Genomic DNA, 17,826 nt, shown 5'->3' on the forward strand with positions numbered 1-17,826 from the left:
TGTTACATCACAAGATTCAAAGCAGCAATCGGGGTGCGAATTTCCTACAGCTAGGGGAGTCGGTGCAACAAAAAGCTCTGTGGGTTCGATCGTGATGTGTGTGTGACATCGGCTCCGTCCATCATCAGAGCCACCTCATTTTAGGACGTGATCGCTAAAATAAGCTTTCCTGGGCTATATAGGAAATTCACATCTCCAATCATCGCCTTCTTTCTAGATTAAAAGGGGCTTTTGGAACTTTATTCATGTAAAGTGGTTTTATATTTTCTTGAACATCCTAAGACTACTCGCACGACGGCACGAGTATGATAGAATGCCACATTCAGACACGTGACCGTGGGGCCCAACTTGATGTAAGTGTTGTGTATCCACATCGTTTAGCCAGCTCAATTTAGGGCACGGGCCCAAAAATGAAGACAATCCAAATCTCAGGTGGGCCACACCACGGTAAATGGTGTTGACCCAACATTTAAAAGGTTTTGGATCAAGCTAATATTTGTGTTTTCCCTGTCAACAGGTTGGATGGAAAATAAATTTTACAGTGGGCCTTGGGAAGGTTTTAATGGTAAGCGTTCATTCGGCACTGTTTCCTGTTGTGTGGTCCACCTGAGATTTTGATCGGCTTCGTATTTTATTGTATTCTTAAAATGAGCTGTGTAAAACGGATGGACGGCATAGATGTACACCATATACATCAAGGTGGCCCTGCGGTCAGTGTTTCCCTAGCCTCACTAAATCCAGGCCCTCTTATGATGTGGATTTTGACTACAAAAAGCAAGGGAAAAATGGAAGTAAAAACAATAAAAAAATCGATCAACGGATCACATTCAACATACAAATGTACCCGACCTGATTCGTAGACAGACCTGATTTTTGGGCCGAGTCACATGCCCCATGAAGGAAATCCCTGATCTTGAACGCGTATGCCTCCCTTCGACGTATGTCTGGGAGTACGGTTCTGATCTTACCTCTTCTCAATGGTGGGGATTGAACTCTGAAGAGGCACACACTAGAAATTTACTAGTGTTCTGGTGCACCCATTTCTTACAACTGAGGCTCATGGTTTATTGAACCAGACCTTTGATCTTATGGGTCCACCTGCAGATATGATATAAAAATCTTTAACATTGAAAGATAGTGGCCGTCAAATATTTGTTCTTGCTTGTGGACATTGCTGACCGTCTAATTAGAGAAAACCGATGGAAGACTAGATAATCTCTAATTTTGGAATACCCTATCCATATAGGTCCCATATGATGAACGGCCTGGATTACCAAACAACGGCCTCATGAGTAAAACTGGTGCATCATATATACACATGATGTATGGGCAGAGTGATGGATGATAAGCAGGAACAGATAAATTGTACACGTGTCATACCAGCAATTCAAATTGAACCGTAAAAACAACAGGCAACGGTCTAGATGTCCCGTGAACCGAATAGTGCACTTATTTATCTAAGTATATGATAGGTTGTGCATTTATTGGACGGTTGAGTTGAAAAGATCTCAACGTTCCCATTTAATCAAACAAGTGTCCACGAATCAATGATCATACTTTTCCAAGCAATCTGAATTTCAGGTTGTGACTTTGTTAAATTGAATTCAACGGTTTAATTTTATTTAATTTTAATCCAAATATACAATTTATGCGAACCTGCACATCGAGCATCACACGCTGACAGAGTGTCGAACATCTCGCTGTAAGAAAACGTATAATTGCAAACAACACCCCCCTGATCTGGATAATTGCAATTACTTCCCCTGACATAGAGATGGTAGGGGAATCTGCGCCAAATGACAAAAAAAACAAAAGCCTGAGTTTTTTCACGCGTTTGGGCCCACCGTTATGTTTAAATGCGACGCGGATCACGGATTACCGTCCAGGCAGATCTGTAGAGGAGCCCACCGTGATTTATCTGTTTATCCACTCCGTTCATCCATCTTATAAGATCATTTTAAGATATGAACCCAATAATGAGGTAGATCCAACTTTCAAGTGGAACACACCACATATGAGCTTTGCATTTAATACTTTAATCATTTAATGCAACCCAGACTTACCCTTTTGCGTAGTCTACTCGAGGGTTGGATCTACCACATTTTTGAGCTCATGCTTTTAAATGATCTTAAAAGAGGATAAACAGATACATCACAGTGGTCACCTCCACAGATATGAGTGGACGGTAATCCTTCCACGTGGATGCTAAAACTAGGCTATTTTAGTGTACGTGGGCCAAACCTACCCAAAAACCTCCAAATTTTAGAGGTGGGCCACCAAATTGTCGAACCAGCAATTTTTTTTTTTTGGGTTTCCACTTTCACGGTGAGTGATCACGTTGAACGGCTGGATGATACATACGCCTTATCACTGGCCCCACGCCTCAAAATAGTTACCTTGAGAAAAGGAGAGATGGTACCCGTCAGCCGTGGGGGAATTGCAATAATCGAAAGAAAAAGGGAGGTAGCTACAATTTTCATAAACTTGAGGGCTGGTGTTTACAATTGTCCCTACCGAAAATTATTTGCTTTTCTCACCCGCCTTCTTTCTTCATTCTATCCATATTCTCTATACCTGTCTCTCAAACCTAATATTTCAACGAGGCCCTTTTCTTCTCTTTTGAAAACCCTAATATTTCTGAACCTGCACTTTTTTCTTCTTCTCATTCCAATAGAAGAAGAGACAGCTCTTTTAAAAAAAAAAAAAAAAATTTTAAAATTTTTTTTCTGTGGAAGGGCAACAAATGATTGCAGTTTTTCAGGTATATCTATGTACATATCTGTACCTATTTTTATTTTTAAGCATTTCTTGATTGAAATTTCCTTATTTTTGGTTGAAATCGTTGCATTACTTGTATGTTTAGAATCAGGCGTTATTATTATTATTATTATTATTTGGCATTTGGAGGGTTCTTTCCATTTGAAGTGTTGGGGCTTTGGTTATTCTGTCTGATGTTTGGATATTTGAAATTTTCCTTTCTGAATTGGGTTTTTGGTTTTTAATTGCGAGGTGTTGGTGATTTGGGTATTCTTTGTTTTGGTCATTTTGGGGAAAGTTAGAAGATTTGGAGATGTGGGTTTTCTTCACTTTGTTTGAATTTTGTTGGAGTTATTAGGAGGTTTTAGGATGTGGGTTTTCTATGATTTGTTTGAATTTTTGGGTGATTTGGAGACGTGGGATTCTACAGTTTGAAGGAATCTCTGGACTTAATTGGGATTTGGGGGTGGATTTTAGTGATTTGCTATTGTAGGCTTAGTTCAATTTATTTGGTTTATTGGGAGGTTTTTTTTTTGGTGACATTGGATTATTTATTTATTTATTATTATTATTATTGTTTTTTCAGGCGGAAGAGAGAAATGGTGATGTGAGTTTTCTTCAATTTGTTTGAAATTTTAGTTAGTTATATATATTTATTTTTATTTATATTTGAGAGACAGTTATCGAGATGTATTGATTCTTTTTTCTTTCTTTTCGTTTTCTTAGCTTTGGGAAAATTGAATGATTTGGTGATGCCGGCTTTCTTCAAGTTATTTGAATTTTTGAAAGTTACAGGTTTGGTTTTGATTTTCTTTACAATTAGTTTACTGGTATTCTTTATTTTTTTCCACGAACTAAGTTGTTTGGTTTTCTTCATTATGCTTGTTTTTGGAAAATTGAAGTTGAGAGGTTTTGTGATGTTGTGTTTTTAATTCCAATTTGATTCGGGCTAAGTTAGCGTCCGGTCATTTGGTTGTTCTTTAGCGTCTGGTCATTTGGTTGTTTCTTCATTTCCTATGATTATGGGCAAATGAGGATATGTGGTACTTTTTTCATCCAATTTGATTTTTAGGACAATTGAGGGATTTGTTATCTAGATTCTCTTATTTTCTTATTTTTGGTGAAATAAGCAATTTTTTTATTTGGACTGCCTGCGACATTAGGCTTAATAGCTTATTGATTGCTTTCATTTATCTTTTTGAGTAAAATCATCCATTCATCAAAAAAGAAAAAAGAAAAAATAAGCTTATTGATTGTTGCTTGAATAGTCCTTTGCAACAATACAGCATGTTTAGTTGATCAATCTGTTTATCTTAAGGCTTGTTGTTTGGATAGTTGGTAAGATGAGCGATCAGCTATGTTGTATTTTGAATTCATTTTGTGATTTGTTTTTTGAGTTGATTTTTTTTTTTTTTTGGTTGTGTAAAAGTGATGTATTCACTCTGCCTGCGGAATATTTGCATCATTAGGGTTTGTTGAGTGGGTGAATGGGGGCCTGAAGTGGAGACAATGGCATTGATAGCCCACCACACGCAGGTAAGAAATATGATTTTTTCCTTGTTCCATTAGAAGATGGGTCAGATTGCAAATTTAGTTCGTTCTACATGCTTGCTTTGTTTATGTGGAATGTTATACTTGAATGCAAATTGGATTCTAAGTGGCTGTTTGGATCGGTGGAATCCTCTGGAAAACCATAGAAATGAAATTACTTTCCACAGCGAAGACAGATTAATATGTGAAGTTAGTTTCCATTTGCACGGTTTTCCTAGAAAAATGGTGATTTTCTTTTCCTAAAAAAAACCTGTTAAATCTAGAATCCTAGATTCCTCTTTATGTGAGAGACAACTCTTGCTTTTGACCATTGACCTTTTAACATTTCATGGAAATCCCGATACATGTGGTTGTAGGTGATTGCATGTATCTGTAGGGAATAGTCTCACCTCAAAAGGGGCAGGGACACCCTATGGCTTAAAAAAAAAAAACATTTCATGGGAATCACGTTGGCTAAAACAAACAGGTTAATGTGGTTATATTTGCCAACACATTTCCCTTTCCTTTGATGCAACAGTTTTATTTATTTATTATTATTTGAAAGTTAACACTACCAGGGATTGAACCCTGGAGCACTCACACAACGTTTGGTTTTCCATATACACATTTTGGTTTCCACCAATCCAAACAGGCCCGACACTTAGATTTCAATCTTCATGATTTATGTCATGACTACTAATTATAGTCATTCTTTTTCATATAATTGTTTCTTTAGGAGAGGTTGAGACTTTATTGAAAGAAGCCAAAAATATTACAAAAGAGTGAGGGGATCTTCAATCGACAATGACGGGATTGTAACAATTCTCTCCAATCTAACAACTACATCATTTCCTTCCCTAAGAATATGAATGAAACCGAGAGAGCCCTGCTCAATTTCCTTATTCCTCCAACCGATGCTCTATTCTCCGTAGCTATCCTTCCTCTGAGGATGCCCGGTTGATGGCATTCGACGAATCACACTTGATTATTGCGTGGGGCATATCATCCAGTTGAGTTCTTTCATTCCCAAACATAAGGCCCTTCCACCTCATTGGAATCTGTGATCCTAATCAGGATTGTAGAGACGAGGGTTTGGCCGAGGACCTAACCCATGGACTTGGGGCTTGGGCTATGAGATAAAAGGATTAATTCGCCATGCTCTAACAGTTCGAACTTTTAGTGTAAGTGGTTAATTGCACTACATCAAATTGGTATCAGAGCGAGAGGTCTGTGTTTGAGACTCCTCACCAGGGGTGATTAATGCAGGGGCATTTTCACACTGGGCTCGAGTGGGGTTGCCTGTGGGATGTAGGGGCACACTCGGGGTGGGTGGCCCGCAGAACCCATGGATTTAGAGCCCGTGTGAGGTTGGTGGCTCGTGTTAGGCGGAACACATGGATTTGGGGCTAACGAGGAGGGTTCAGCCGAGGACCTAACCCATGGACTTGGGGCCTGGGCTATGAGATAAAGGGATTAATTCGCCATGCTCTAACAGTTTGAGCTTTAAGAGCAAGTGGTTAATTGTCCTACATCATCCGAGCTGGACTGGGGTTCAATTTAGAGCTGCCATTGTAGTTAAACTTATACCTATGGGAAGGAAATTGGGCCACGTGAGAGGCAAACTACTCGTGTCCTCCATGAACCTCTAACCAACCTCTTTTGAGGTCACACAAGAAACTGCACCCAATTTCTTGTACACCAAGGCCTACGAAATAATTCTTCCTTGCTCTTTTTCAGCCACTTGGACCACCCTTTCTGACTTGATTCTGTAAGTCCTTTTGTTTCTCTCCTTCCCAATTGACCACCAGACTGTTGGAAGAGACACGTGCCAAAAAATTGTTCATTCGGTTGTTTTGAAGCCAAAGTTACAGTTGTAGGAGTCCAATGAGGAGGGCACTGTCCAATACACACCCCATAGATTATGAGTGCAACACCAAAATTCCTGAGTGAACGGGCAATGGACCCAGAGATGGCTAATAGACTCCCTTGCTTGCAAACACAAGAAACATCCATTCACAATTATTCTTTTCTTGTTTCAAAGGTAATCGAAGTCAGAAATTTGTCAACCCAATAGAATCAAGCAATTCTTAGGGGACGCTTCTTCATCCATAGTAGAGCTGTTGGACTTTTATAGTCCTCTAAAGCAATGATGTTCATGTAGAGGATCGAGTAGAAAACAAACTTAGAGATTCCCATTTCCATATTCTTTTGTCTATTCTTGAGCGGAATGGAAATTCCTTCTCGAATGGAGAGGAATTGTGGATAAATTTGATATCCTTGTTCCATAGGGTTTCTTCTGAAACAGGGGTTCCAATTCACTTGTTCTCCCTCCCAAGTAAAACAATGATTCAGAATTATTGGTATTTTTCAGGATCCTTTGGGGTTTGTGGAAGGAAACAGGAGAATATATGAGAAACATTGTACCCTTGCCACAATCAAGGGAAGAATCTCTCTCATGATCATTAGCTGGGCATAAATTTTGTCAGAAATTTAGAGGCCTCTCTATGGACGATCTCTCAGGTGATTGGGGAAATTTCTAATGTTTTTGGTTAAGGGGATCCCAGGGGAGTTTCTTTTTGGAGTTCTTGCTCACTTTCTTTTTATCTATTTTGCTTCCTGTTTTGGCCGAGTGATGAGAGGGTCACCTGTGCCAAGTAGTCTGTATTTGCTGTTTGTTTCATTTGAATAAATTTGTAACCTTTAGAAAAAAAGATCCATCGATATTCCGTTTGCTCTGGTCAGACTAAGCAGAAGATTAGCACACAAGTAGATTCTAGACCCTTTCCCAATTTTATATCTGATTTCTTCCACTTGGATTTATAAACATGTAAACAATATTTGGTACTGAGAACAGATTTATAAACATGTAAACAATATTTGGATTTTGTGTGTGGGGGTGGGTGAGGGTGTATGTGCATGCACGTGCTGTGTGCCAAGGATTGTTGGTTTGCTTTTGTGGATATCCCAGTGCCAAGAATTCTTCTTCTTCTTCAGAGGCCTAATGCTTGATAAATACTGTTCACCATAAACTTCAGCAGTCCTTTTGTGATGCTTCTGTTGTGTGAGGGTTGTAAAAGGCCTTTGAATCACCAAGACACGGATAAGGTTCCTCAATTGTTTGAGAATTGACTAGAATACTCATATGGAAGTCTTTGAAATGGAGCTTACAATTGGGTTTGCTTCTAATGGATCTTCTTCACCGCTCTAACACAGAACGAAACTAACATAAACATCTGAACAAGCCCTCATATTCCTTCCACTTGGTTCTAGATTCTTCCATCATTTTATATGGGGGATGGCTGGTTGAATAGGTGTGTCCTGTTTTGCCAATCATTCATATCGAAGATCCTATCTTCAATAAGTGAACAAGCCCTCATATTCCTTCCACTTGGATCTAGATTCTTCCATCATTTTATATGGTGGCAGCTGGTTGAATAGGCATGTCTTGTTTTGCCAATCATTCCTATTGAAGATCCTATCTTCAACAAGTGAACAAGCCCTCATGTTCCTTCCACTTGGATCTAAATTCTTCCAGCATTTTATATCTTATCGTAACTACTTCTAGGTAGATGACCTCGTTGATCCTTGATTCTGTCCTTTCTAGATTCCCCGGACATGCATGGCAACACTCATCCACTGCTCATATTGTCTTCTAACAGTCCAGCACTCATCCTCCGCTTAGGTGAATACTGAACAGGTGTTTATGTTTTCGAAGGATACTGAATAGGTGTTTATTGATTATTGATTTTGTCTGTGGTCTTTCAGGGTCCTTATGCAGCCTTTCCCGTGAGGCCTCAACCAAGAGTTGTGGTGAAATTGAAACCTTTTGTATCATTTCAGTTGGTTGGAAGAACAGATAGGTCTATTTTGTTGAAGCGACGTTTCCGTTTGAGGTGAGTGAATGGACTCATTTATATTTGTTTTGTTTGTTATTTTTTCTTGTCCAGCCTATGGTTGATTGAATTCATGAAAGAATGCCGGTTTGTTGTTATTTGTTAGAATTTGGTGTAGATTGATTTTACCCATCAATTTCATACCACATTATATAGAATCATGATATTCTCCAAAATATTTGGTTCTAGTTTTCCCGAAGCTATCTGGTCCTCCATTAGGATCCATTTTCAATGAGAGATGGCATGAAGCTTATTTATTTTATATTTCTTCCGATATTTATCAAACTACAAACTTCTGATAAATTTATGGGCGATTCTCTCTCTCTCTTCCCTTTTATTTTGTCCTTCATTTGTGTGTTCGGTGGAGTGTGCGAAAGCCATTAAGCTGCTATGTAAAACTTCCTATCATTTGAAGGGAACGTGTATGTGTTTTCATGTTTTGTGAAAATTAGCAGAGATTGGATGAGCTGCTGTGGAAATCATGGCTGCTGTTTACTTCTAGAAATGATGGATACCATCCCCATTTCTAAGGATGCTTTTTTCTTCAAATTTCATGGTTGTACATAGTTCTAACCTTTTTCAGGCATTTGATGTTTAAACTATTTTCTAAATGGAGGTATTATACAATGCTTGGGTAAAATATTTGTACGGTACAATTTAGTTTTTCATGTTTCTTGTGGTCATGGTTCAATGATCCAGACCATTGATATTATGGACCCCTTCCATGACGACCCTCGCGCAAAAAGAGAGGGAGGAGGCCATCCACAGGTTGGATTAGATCACTGAACCATGAGAGAAGGGATTATCCAATGGGGCCATCCACAGGCTGTACAGAAGGCAGGCTCACTGTACAAAAATTTTGCTCAAGCATTGTATAATTCCCCCTTTTAAATGCTTGGAACTCATGAAAGCTTGCTTATTGGGGCTTTCCCAGTATTGAACATTAGTTGCATTGCGCATGTTCTCAAATGTCCTCACATAGCATTCTTGTTTTGCATATATAAATGTTGGTACGTTACTTGTTTCCACAGCATTGGAGGCCAGCCCAGCCTTTCTCAAAAGGGGAGGCCTTTCAGAATCTCATCGTTTAAAGGCAGTGCCCGGAATGATGAATCTGAAGGCAGCACCAGTGGCTCCAAGTTCTCCAAGAACTCTGTACAACTTTCCTATGTGCCACAGGAGACGGAAGAAACTATGATGGAATCTCCAGACGGACAAAATGTTCCCCTCTCCTATACATCAGAAGAGAGGGAAGAAACCATAGCAGGATCTCCAGCGATACAAAGACTATTCAAGAAATGGCTTATCTTGTTGCGAACGCAAACAGCTAGCCAGGCAACAGATGAGATTTTGAAGGAAAGCCCTCCCATGAGTGAAATCTCAGAAACCCAGCATGGGACTCCGCAACAACGAGGAGCAGGTGAGCTGCTGAAGGCTTCATTGGGCTACTTTCTGGGAATGGATGCGGCGATAAAGTTCCCCCTACTGATATTGTAAGTCTAGCATCTGCCTTTGATAGTTCCTCAGTTCTATTCATTTCTGCGCATGATTGACTTGAATAGGGACCGGAGGACCACTGTTGGAATTAAATAACGAAAACTGTTGCCTAAATTGCATAGGTATGGGGCCAGGTAACATTCAGTAGCTGAGCCCCCCATGGGGGATGACTTGCACCAGATCCAATGTTAGTTTTGCACCATTTAAAAATTGGTGGTGACTCTTCAAACATACAAATTGCATGGTTCTAAGGCAATCCAGATCCGTTCAAATCTCCAAAACAGTTTTTAACATACCATAGAAGAAAAGTTGCACTGAGAAGACTATTAGCTATCTGATTTTCCTTTTAAATTTGGACCACTAGCTATGTTACTTTTAACCATCCACCTGGTGGCCATAAATGGATGGTTATGATTTTTTTTTTTTTTTTGAAAGTTAGAATGGTTATGATTAATTCATTAGATTGATTTTAGATGTATGCTCCATCCACAATTTAGATGGTCTGGATAGCTGTTCCTCGATGCCACATATGAGAGGATGAGTCACCAATGTCTTTTAGTGGTGCGCAAAAATAAAAAAGAAAAAAGAGAAAAAAGAGGGAGTCTAGCTTCTCCAGTCACTCCATGCACTCCATATACCTATGTGTGCACGCTTGGGCCATTTGATAAAAGGTAATTGATATATACACCCACTCCGATCAACTTGCACACTTCCATTTTCCATTTCTGTGAAATAGTACACCTTTGCACCACTATATTTCCCAAAGTTGAAAATGGTGCATGCAAATAAATATCAGGGTGGGCATAAAGAGTGGCTCCCTTGAGTAAAATACCTGTATTTTTTTCAAAAGAACGAAAAAATAAATAAATAAAAGGAAAATGCTGAAACTTTGCTGAAACTTTGTCATCTAATCAGCTTGCTGTCTTTGCAGCATACCCTGGTACTTGGCAATCAATGTGGTGTACGGGCTGGAGGTCTCAAAGGAGCTGATGCCTCTGTGGGTCTTTGGGCCCCTGATTGTTGCTCTCTACATCAAACTGGTTCAGGGGCTTTGTTCCCTTTACATTTTCAGCTTCAAGCAGGCAATTGGACTGGTAAAGAACCTCCCCACTTACTATACATTGATCTATAAGTACATAGCTGAAGGAGAACTCAAAGCGCAGCTCCAGGCCCGTTTATGGCAACCCATCGCGAAAATCCGAAACTTGGACTACAAAGAACTATCGAAGCGAAAGCTGAAAGAATTAGAAGAGTGGGCCGTGGAGAAATACCTTGATTATGTCGAATCAATATGGCCATATTATTGTAGAACAATCAGGTTCCTGAAGAAAGCAAATCTCATTTAGATGAGATTGTTCCGGGAGTCCCAAGGAAAAAAGAACTCTTTTTGACGACCACGAATGGATGGTTACTCTTTCAAGAATCAATGATTTTTAGGAATCCGAGCTTTTGGGTGGATCAGAAATCTAATGTTCTACTCGATCAGTTGATGCCCTGAGAAATTAAGGATTGGGGATGTGATTGTCAGTTGGGATCTGTAATTTTACGGCAATTCTTTTTTTGAATCATGCTGCATATTGTTTTGTTTTTGACTTAATTGTATTTCAAGCCTTTTATTGTGTGTTTCTTTATCTTCTAATGGCATAAAGGGTCTGCTTGGCATGTTCGACATAGCTGTGTGCATAGCATGCTAAGGCGTCAGTTGGGATCTGTAATTCAAATGGCCCCATCTTTATGCTAACAGTAGCTATGATGCCTGCCAAACAGGCCCAATTGTTAATGCGTTAGTGATTTCTTGAGAGAGATTATTTCATCTGCTTCAAGGAAGTGTTGGGCTTTTCTTTCATCAAGATAAACCTGTGATTTGGTGGATTTAAATAAATAGATGAGACTTTAGGTTGTTTTGGATTCCAGCTATCTTTCAATATTTCATTAAATCTCAAGTGATATGCAGATGATGCCAGGGAAAGCCGAGGGGTTGCTCATCAGACCTTACACTCATAAAATATGAGAATGAGATGTTTCTTGAATATCTGGACCGTTTTTATATTTGATTCTAGCAGTCGGTGTGTTTGTGTCAGTCCAATGCTCAAACTGTATATTGATGCCAAGCCCTTCAAAATAGTTAAACAGGCCAACTGTGGAACTCAATGTTCGCTGAGTTTGTCCGGAAATTAGATCAGTCAAACAATCCCAACCTCTGATTTGTGCACACTTGTTATTGAATTAAGACCATTAGATTTTATTTTATTTTTTCCATTTTTAACTGTCCAATAAATGTCCACAGATGATCCAATAAGTGTAAATTTTAATTTATGATACAACTAAACTTGTATGCCCATATTGGACATTTTGATTTGTTCAACCATATGCATCATATCCAATTTCTAAGTAATTTAGGAGTGCCTGCATATCATCCATCATACTACCAGAGTATGTAAGTTTCTTCTTTTAAGATCTCTTCTAGAGTATCAAGTTTCTCTTAAGATTAGGCATTTTAAAAATAGGGCAGTGTTTCCTCAACCTTGCACAAGGCATAGTCATATGACAGCGGCAATCCACAAAATCACTCATCCAACCATGGATGGAGTATAAATGTAAATGGACTATTTGCTATTTGGTTTTTAACAATACATTTGATAGCCATAAGCAACATGGTTAGGATTGCTTGAAAAGTATCATTTTAGAAATGTGCTCCACCTAGCATTAAGAGTCATAAGCCCTTAAGTCACCACGAGTCTTTTAATCATGATTAGGCTGTGCCAATGTGCATCTAGCCAATAAACAATGGGGCTCGATGCAGCAAGGGCAGCCCAATAGTCTCAGGATGAATACTGCCCAAATCGCAGCCATTAACTTCTCTAACAGCATTCAAGGCTGTAAAAATGAAAATCCTCAACCGATCTCATCTTGCAGATTGGATGGTAACCATTTTCATACCTCTTTCTTTTGGGGACAAACCCAGCAAAAATTTCCAGTTTGCAACCAGCCAGGAAAACCAGAAATCAGATTTTCCCAGTGGCAATAAAATTACAATCTTCCCAAAATGGCTTGGAAAGGGAAATATTTTACATTTTCCAAACCCTCCCGCGCCTACTATTATACACCCCTGTGCACCCAAATCCTTACATGTTGACACCCACATGCGAGCAATGCCATCCACATCCTCTTCTCCAACAAAATCTGCAGCCACCCAATCACTGCAGCTTCGGGTTTTGGATCACCTGTGCCAGTGTAAAGGTGGGGCCCAATGGCCTGTTCCCCAACAAGTGATTTACTAAACATGACCTCTTGAAGGAGCCTCATCCGACATCTGTGATTTCATCCGAAAACAACAAACAATCATCAAGGTCCGCAAAGAAGCCTGGATCGTACTGATCTGGAATATATTCGAAGTATTTTCTTGTTGGAGAAAAGTCATGCACGCCAGAGCCAGGAAAATCCTCGTTCCCAGTTGCAAGAATGAAGGGCGGTAGATTGAGATTCCAGGTGGTATCTGTTGAAGCTGTTACAGGAGATGGAGGAGCTAGTTTGCTAGCAGGGGAAGGCTCTATGTTTGGTTCTTTAGTTCTTGGGAGCTTGGATTTTGGAGACTTGAGTGAATCAGAGGAGGCCTTGTGCTTCCCTAGCAACTGTGGTTTTGAACCGGATCGGGATCTAACAATGTCACAGGTGGGAAAAGCTGATGATGCCCAGCCCATGCCTTCACCTTCAAAACAAGCCTTTGATGCCATCCTGCAAGTTGGAAGAAAGGTAAGGAATTCTGGGATGTAGGACTTGGGGAGGAAGTTCCAAGCAGAATGTATCTGATTATTTCAGAATCACTGATTTGAGATGGATTAATTGGCAGAACAATTCAAGGGTCAAGGTTTAGAAATTTGCAGATATTATCTCCAATTATTAATTATAGAGAAATGCTCCTCTGTTCTCAGAGCACTGTATATTATAGTGCTCCTAGTTGCATTGAGACATATAGTCCAATTCATTGATCTCGACTGTTCCTCAGGTAATACATTTCATGGGCTACCGTGGAAACATCACACTGATCTGATAAATAATAGCTATTCGATCAATGGTCTAAAACATGGATGATCATGACTATTTACACAAAAATAGTCCAATCAACAATTTGATCCATCTATTTTTTAGGGACCATCGTGGATTGCTTATGTGTCTAAAGAATCGCTTTTTTCGGCAATTGTAGCCATCTATCCATAGCCTGCAAAAAGATTGCTACAGAAAATAAGGCCAAATCAAGGATGGATTAGATCATCTGATCAGTGTGGTTTTTGCATGGCAGCCCATGAAATGTGTTCTGAACAGTTCAGATTGTTCAATTGGACTGTCCAAGTGAACCCGTGCAACCAGGAACACTATAACTTAAGGAAATCGATTTTGCATATGTGACGATTTCCATTGTTTGCGAAAGACGAGGACTTCAATCGATTTCCTTTTACTCAGATTTCCTAAATAAATGGTCAATTTCTTTCTACCTCTCAGACCAAGAGAATAGGAAACCTTCTCCTTTTCCACAGGTTTCCTCATATGTGATGTTTTTCTTTCCTCAGCTACTTTTTATTCCACCAACCCAAACATGCCCTAAATTACAAACATTTACCAGATATCCAATGAGCACACTTTCAAAAAGGTCACATGTATGGTTTGCATACCTGAAACGATTTTCAGCAACATTGCGAGAAGATTCTGGTAGCATACTTCCTCCCAGTGGTTCAACCACCGACTGTAGTGGACCTGAGCTAGATACTGTCAGACTAATGGTCGATGGAAGAGGGATTCCCGGGTCACGTTGGTTGTTCTGAAACTCCAATGTTATTTCCATTCGTTCTGCCATGGCTAGAGCTTCTAGCTGGGTGGGCTGAAGCAACGGCTCCTCTCGGAGTTCTCTGTAATAAGCATCGTTGAGTGCAGCCGCTACTAACTTACTCTTCTGGCCAAAAATTGCCAAGTTCCTCTTTTCCTGTTCGCTTCTAGATTTTGCGGGGTTCTCATTTGCAGCAGAGAAAAACTTTCTGTTAGAATAAACACCATTACGGGAAAATGACGTGATTTGACGTTGGTCAACACGGGATTTCGCTCTCCACACCGAAGAGAGTATGGCTGTAAAGTGCTTCTGTAGAAGCAGTTCATTATCAGGCTGTTCACTTGCCACATCAAGTAGTGTCCGAATATGATCCTGCCAGTGAAGACATGTCTCAGTAAGCTCTTTCTACCACATGAATACATGCACGTGTTCTTCAGAGCATTTATGTACGAGGAAGTAGTGGTGCAATTCAGGTGGACTAGGGTCAACCCAAGCCCAACCTCCAACCAGACGAGACTGAATTCCAACCCAAAGTGCCCAACCTAAATCAACCCGAAGTTCTCTATACTTGACCCAACCTGACCTGACCCAAGTACACATTATTATCTCAATCCGAATTGAATTTGCTCAACCCTAATCCAACTCGAATTCAAATCAGGTTTGGCATTTTCCAACCCGAACCCAACAGGTCAACCTTGACAACCTGACCCAAGCTGACCCGAACTCGGGTTGGGTAAATTGAATTCGGGTTGACCTGAATCCAAGTTACAGCCCTACAAGTAACTACCCGCAGTAGACTTAGGCTTTCAGTTTGTACAAGCGGACCATGGTTGACTGATCCATACCGTTGACCTGTTTATGACTAACAATAGATGGACTACACACCAAAAACTTACATCATATTGCAAGCCTAGCCTTTCAATTTTTGAAGGATAATAGAGGGTTAAGAAAAAGATACCGCAATGGTCCACATTCAACTGTAAACTGGCTCAAGATTGGGGCTATTTTTAGGGCACGATCCATCTCCAGTGGGTTTTTCCAGACCAATGGTGATGCAAGACAATTAACCATTTGATCTAAAAGCTCGAACTGTTAGAGTATGGCGAATTAATCCCTTTATCTCATAGCCCATGCCCCACATCTCATGGGTTAGGACCTCGGCCGAACCCCCTTCGTGGGCCCCAAATCACATGGGCTGCCCACCCCGAGTGTGTCCCCGCATCCCACGGGCTACCCCACTCTAGCCCGGTGTGAAATGCGCATTACTCACCCCTGGTAAGGAGTCTCGAACACGAAACCTCCCCCGTGGGCCCCAAATCGCATGGGTTACCCACCCCGAGTGTGCCCCTACATCCAACAGGCGACCCCACTCGAGCCCAGTTTGAAAATGCCCCTGCATTAATCACCCCCGGTGAGGAGTTTCGAACACGAGACCTCCTGCTCTGATACCAATTTGATGCAGGACAATTAACCATTTGCTCTAAAAGCTCGAACTGTTAGAGTATGGCGAATTAATCCCTTTATCTCATAGCCCAGGCCCCACATCTCATGGGTTAGGACCTCGGCCAAACCCCCTTCGTGGGCCCCAAATCACATGGGCTGCCCAAATCAAATGGTCTAAGATTGCTTGCCAAACTGAAACCTCAACTGAATTGTGCTGATCCTCAGGTTGAGGATATTATAATTCCTTGCATCTAAATTGTTCATATGCAAAAATAAATTCAACTGTTCAAAAGAACTGAATATAGAGAGCTCTACCTCTGTCACTTTAAGGAGAGCCTTTCCAGAACCAGCAGAACCAGTCTTCTCATTGTGAGGGTGGTCTGTCGTTGTTGACGAAACACATTTCACAAACAGCTCCCTGTACCTCTCACAACAATGGGCAGGGTGGCGGAACCTCCCTCTGTAAAGCCCACCAGCAGGCATATCATAAAGCACGTCACTTGCCAAGCTCCAGTTTGCACTGTACTCATGCACAACAGCACACAATATGGCATCCTCCTGCGGTGACCAAGAATCTGGTGAAGGAATACAATCTTTTGACCAAATGTTTCCCTTCTTCTTCAACTTCTCAGGTTTGATCAGCAAAACGCGTTTGACCGGCATGGCTGCTATAGAGATCTTCCCTCCCATCTTGCTCTTGCTAGCTGGTTTGAGTTCAAGATCAATCACTACCTCACCAGATTTTAATCCTTTGGATCCCGCATTCTGCTTATCTGAAGTGCCGGAATCAACCATAGGTTTTTTGTCGTGAGCCTTCTTGGGTTTCTTTGAAGTTTTCCTTGAGATATTTTCTTCCTCTTCAGGTGCTGCTAGAGACTTCTTACACTTCTTCTTAAGAGGTGGTGAATGTGGTGCAGTGTCTGGAGAGTGAGCCTCAGGACTGATAACCTTGTCTTCAGTGAAAATGGGTTCTACTTCAATTGATGGTTCCTCAAGAAACGATTCTGATTCTGATGCTAGAGCTCCTTTCTTTAAAGATTTGAATTTCGTCTTCTTCGTCTTCTTTTTCGTCTTACGTTTATGCTCAATGGTAACAGTTTCGTTTCCATCATCATCTGCATCTTCAATCTCTTTAGCTTCAGCTTCTTGTTCCTCCATCAACTGCAAAGTATTTCATTACACTGTCATATAAAGCTCTACCAGCATTGGAGATTCCTATTGAAACACTGATAACAGCACAAAATTGCATTGGCAAACCTGACGCTGAGCTAAGGCTTCAACTTGCTGCCGGTATGCCTCAGTTGCAAAATCAGCATTCCATCCTGCAAGTGGCAGACCATTCATGAGTTTAAAACATGCTTGTATTGTAATTTGTAAATAAGCCTCAATACAAAATGAAATGGCATAGATGCTAAAATCACTAATAAGAATTCATTCAAGACCAGATCACAAAGAGAACTTAAGTTTGGCAATGAGCCACGCCTAGGACTTAATTTCAGGCCCAATAAATAAATGGGAGAACCCTGAGCTCATGTTTGGAAAACATTCTTATTTATTTATTTTTATTTTTTTGATACATTAAGGCTCAGGCCACAAGCCCATTCAGCCAGTTCCAGGTAGGGGTGGCAATGGGCTGGGCCAGGCTAGGCTCGGACTCAGCCCGACACTTAAACCCTGAGGCCCAAGCTTGTCACTGGCCTAGCACAGTAGGGCCAAGCCCAACCCAACCTGAAAACTGATGAAATCCCTATTTCCCACTTGAGTGTTCCTAATTTATCTATTAATAAAGTGGGCCACACATGCACAAAGAACTAGATATTTTTTAGAGGAATGAAACCAACAATCTACACTCAAGATGGATGGATTGCCTAACCAAGGACTGGA

At 40.6% G+C, this 17,826-nt stretch overlaps 2 protein-coding genes across 8 annotated transcripts in view; one reads left to right on the forward strand and one right to left on the reverse strand.

Annotated features, from left to right (window-relative positions):
• The first annotated feature begins 2,705 nt into the window (after positions 1-2,705).
• LOC131237879 (uncharacterized) lies at positions 2,706-11,302 on the forward strand. 3 transcript variants are annotated; one of them, XM_058235924.1, is made up of 5 exons: positions 2,706-2,761; positions 4,227-4,293; positions 8,053-8,180; positions 9,212-9,673; positions 10,609-11,302. In XM_058235924.1, exons 2-5 carry the CDS (start codon positions 4,267-4,269, stop codon positions 11,021-11,023), a joined length of 1,032 nt encoding a protein of 343 aa, XP_058091907.1. In that variant the 5' UTR covers positions 2,706-2,761; positions 4,227-4,266; the 3' UTR covers positions 11,024-11,302. The 3 variants fall into 3 exon arrangements, with proteins under 3 accessions (XP_058091907.1, XP_058091906.1, XP_058091909.1); XM_058235923.1 differs by lacking the exon at positions 2,706-2,761 and adding an exon at positions 3,346-3,364; XM_058235926.1 differs by lacking the exon at positions 2,706-2,761 and adding an exon at positions 3,534-3,552.
• A 1,255-nt stretch (positions 11,303-12,557) lies between these two features.
• LOC131237877 (protein PHOTOPERIOD-INDEPENDENT EARLY FLOWERING 1-like) overlaps positions 12,558-17,826 on the reverse strand; it is a 36,822-nt gene continuing 31,553 nt past the window's right edge. For all 5 annotated transcript variants that reach the window (XM_058235919.1, XM_058235920.1, XM_058235918.1 and 2 more), the window contains 4 exons: positions 17,200-17,264; positions 16,258-17,103; positions 14,348-14,871; positions 12,558-13,412 (listed from right to left, as the gene is read on the reverse strand). In XM_058235919.1, the coding sequence (XP_058091902.1) occupies positions 12,980-13,412; positions 14,348-14,871; positions 16,258-17,103; positions 17,200-17,264 (1,868 nt within the window). In that variant the 3' untranslated portion in view covers positions 12,558-12,979. The remainder of the gene's footprint in view (positions 13,413-14,347; positions 14,872-16,257; positions 17,104-17,199; positions 17,265-17,826) is intronic.

The sequence above is a fragment of the Magnolia sinica genome, chromosome 2 (assembly GCF_029962835.1).
Source record: "Magnolia sinica isolate HGM2019 chromosome 2, MsV1, whole genome shotgun sequence".
In the NCBI taxonomy this organism is placed as follows: Eukaryota; Viridiplantae; Streptophyta; class Magnoliopsida; order Magnoliales; family Magnoliaceae; genus Magnolia; species Magnolia sinica.

What these genes read in the sequence shown, in the direction of transcription:
- LOC131237879 (XM_058235924.1), top strand. Translation starts at nt 4,267, where the DNA reads ATGGCATTGATAGCCCACCACACGCAG. An exon ending in AAGCGACGTTTCCGTTTGAG is followed by an intron (nt 8,181 to 9,211) that starts GTGAGTGAATGG and finishes TTGTTTCCACAG; the next exon opens with CATTGGAGGCCAGCCCAGCC. An exon ending in AAGTTCCCCCTACTGATATT is followed by an intron (nt 9,674 to 10,608) that starts GTAAGTCTAGCA and finishes CTGTCTTTGCAG; the next exon opens with CATACCCTGGTACTTGGCAA.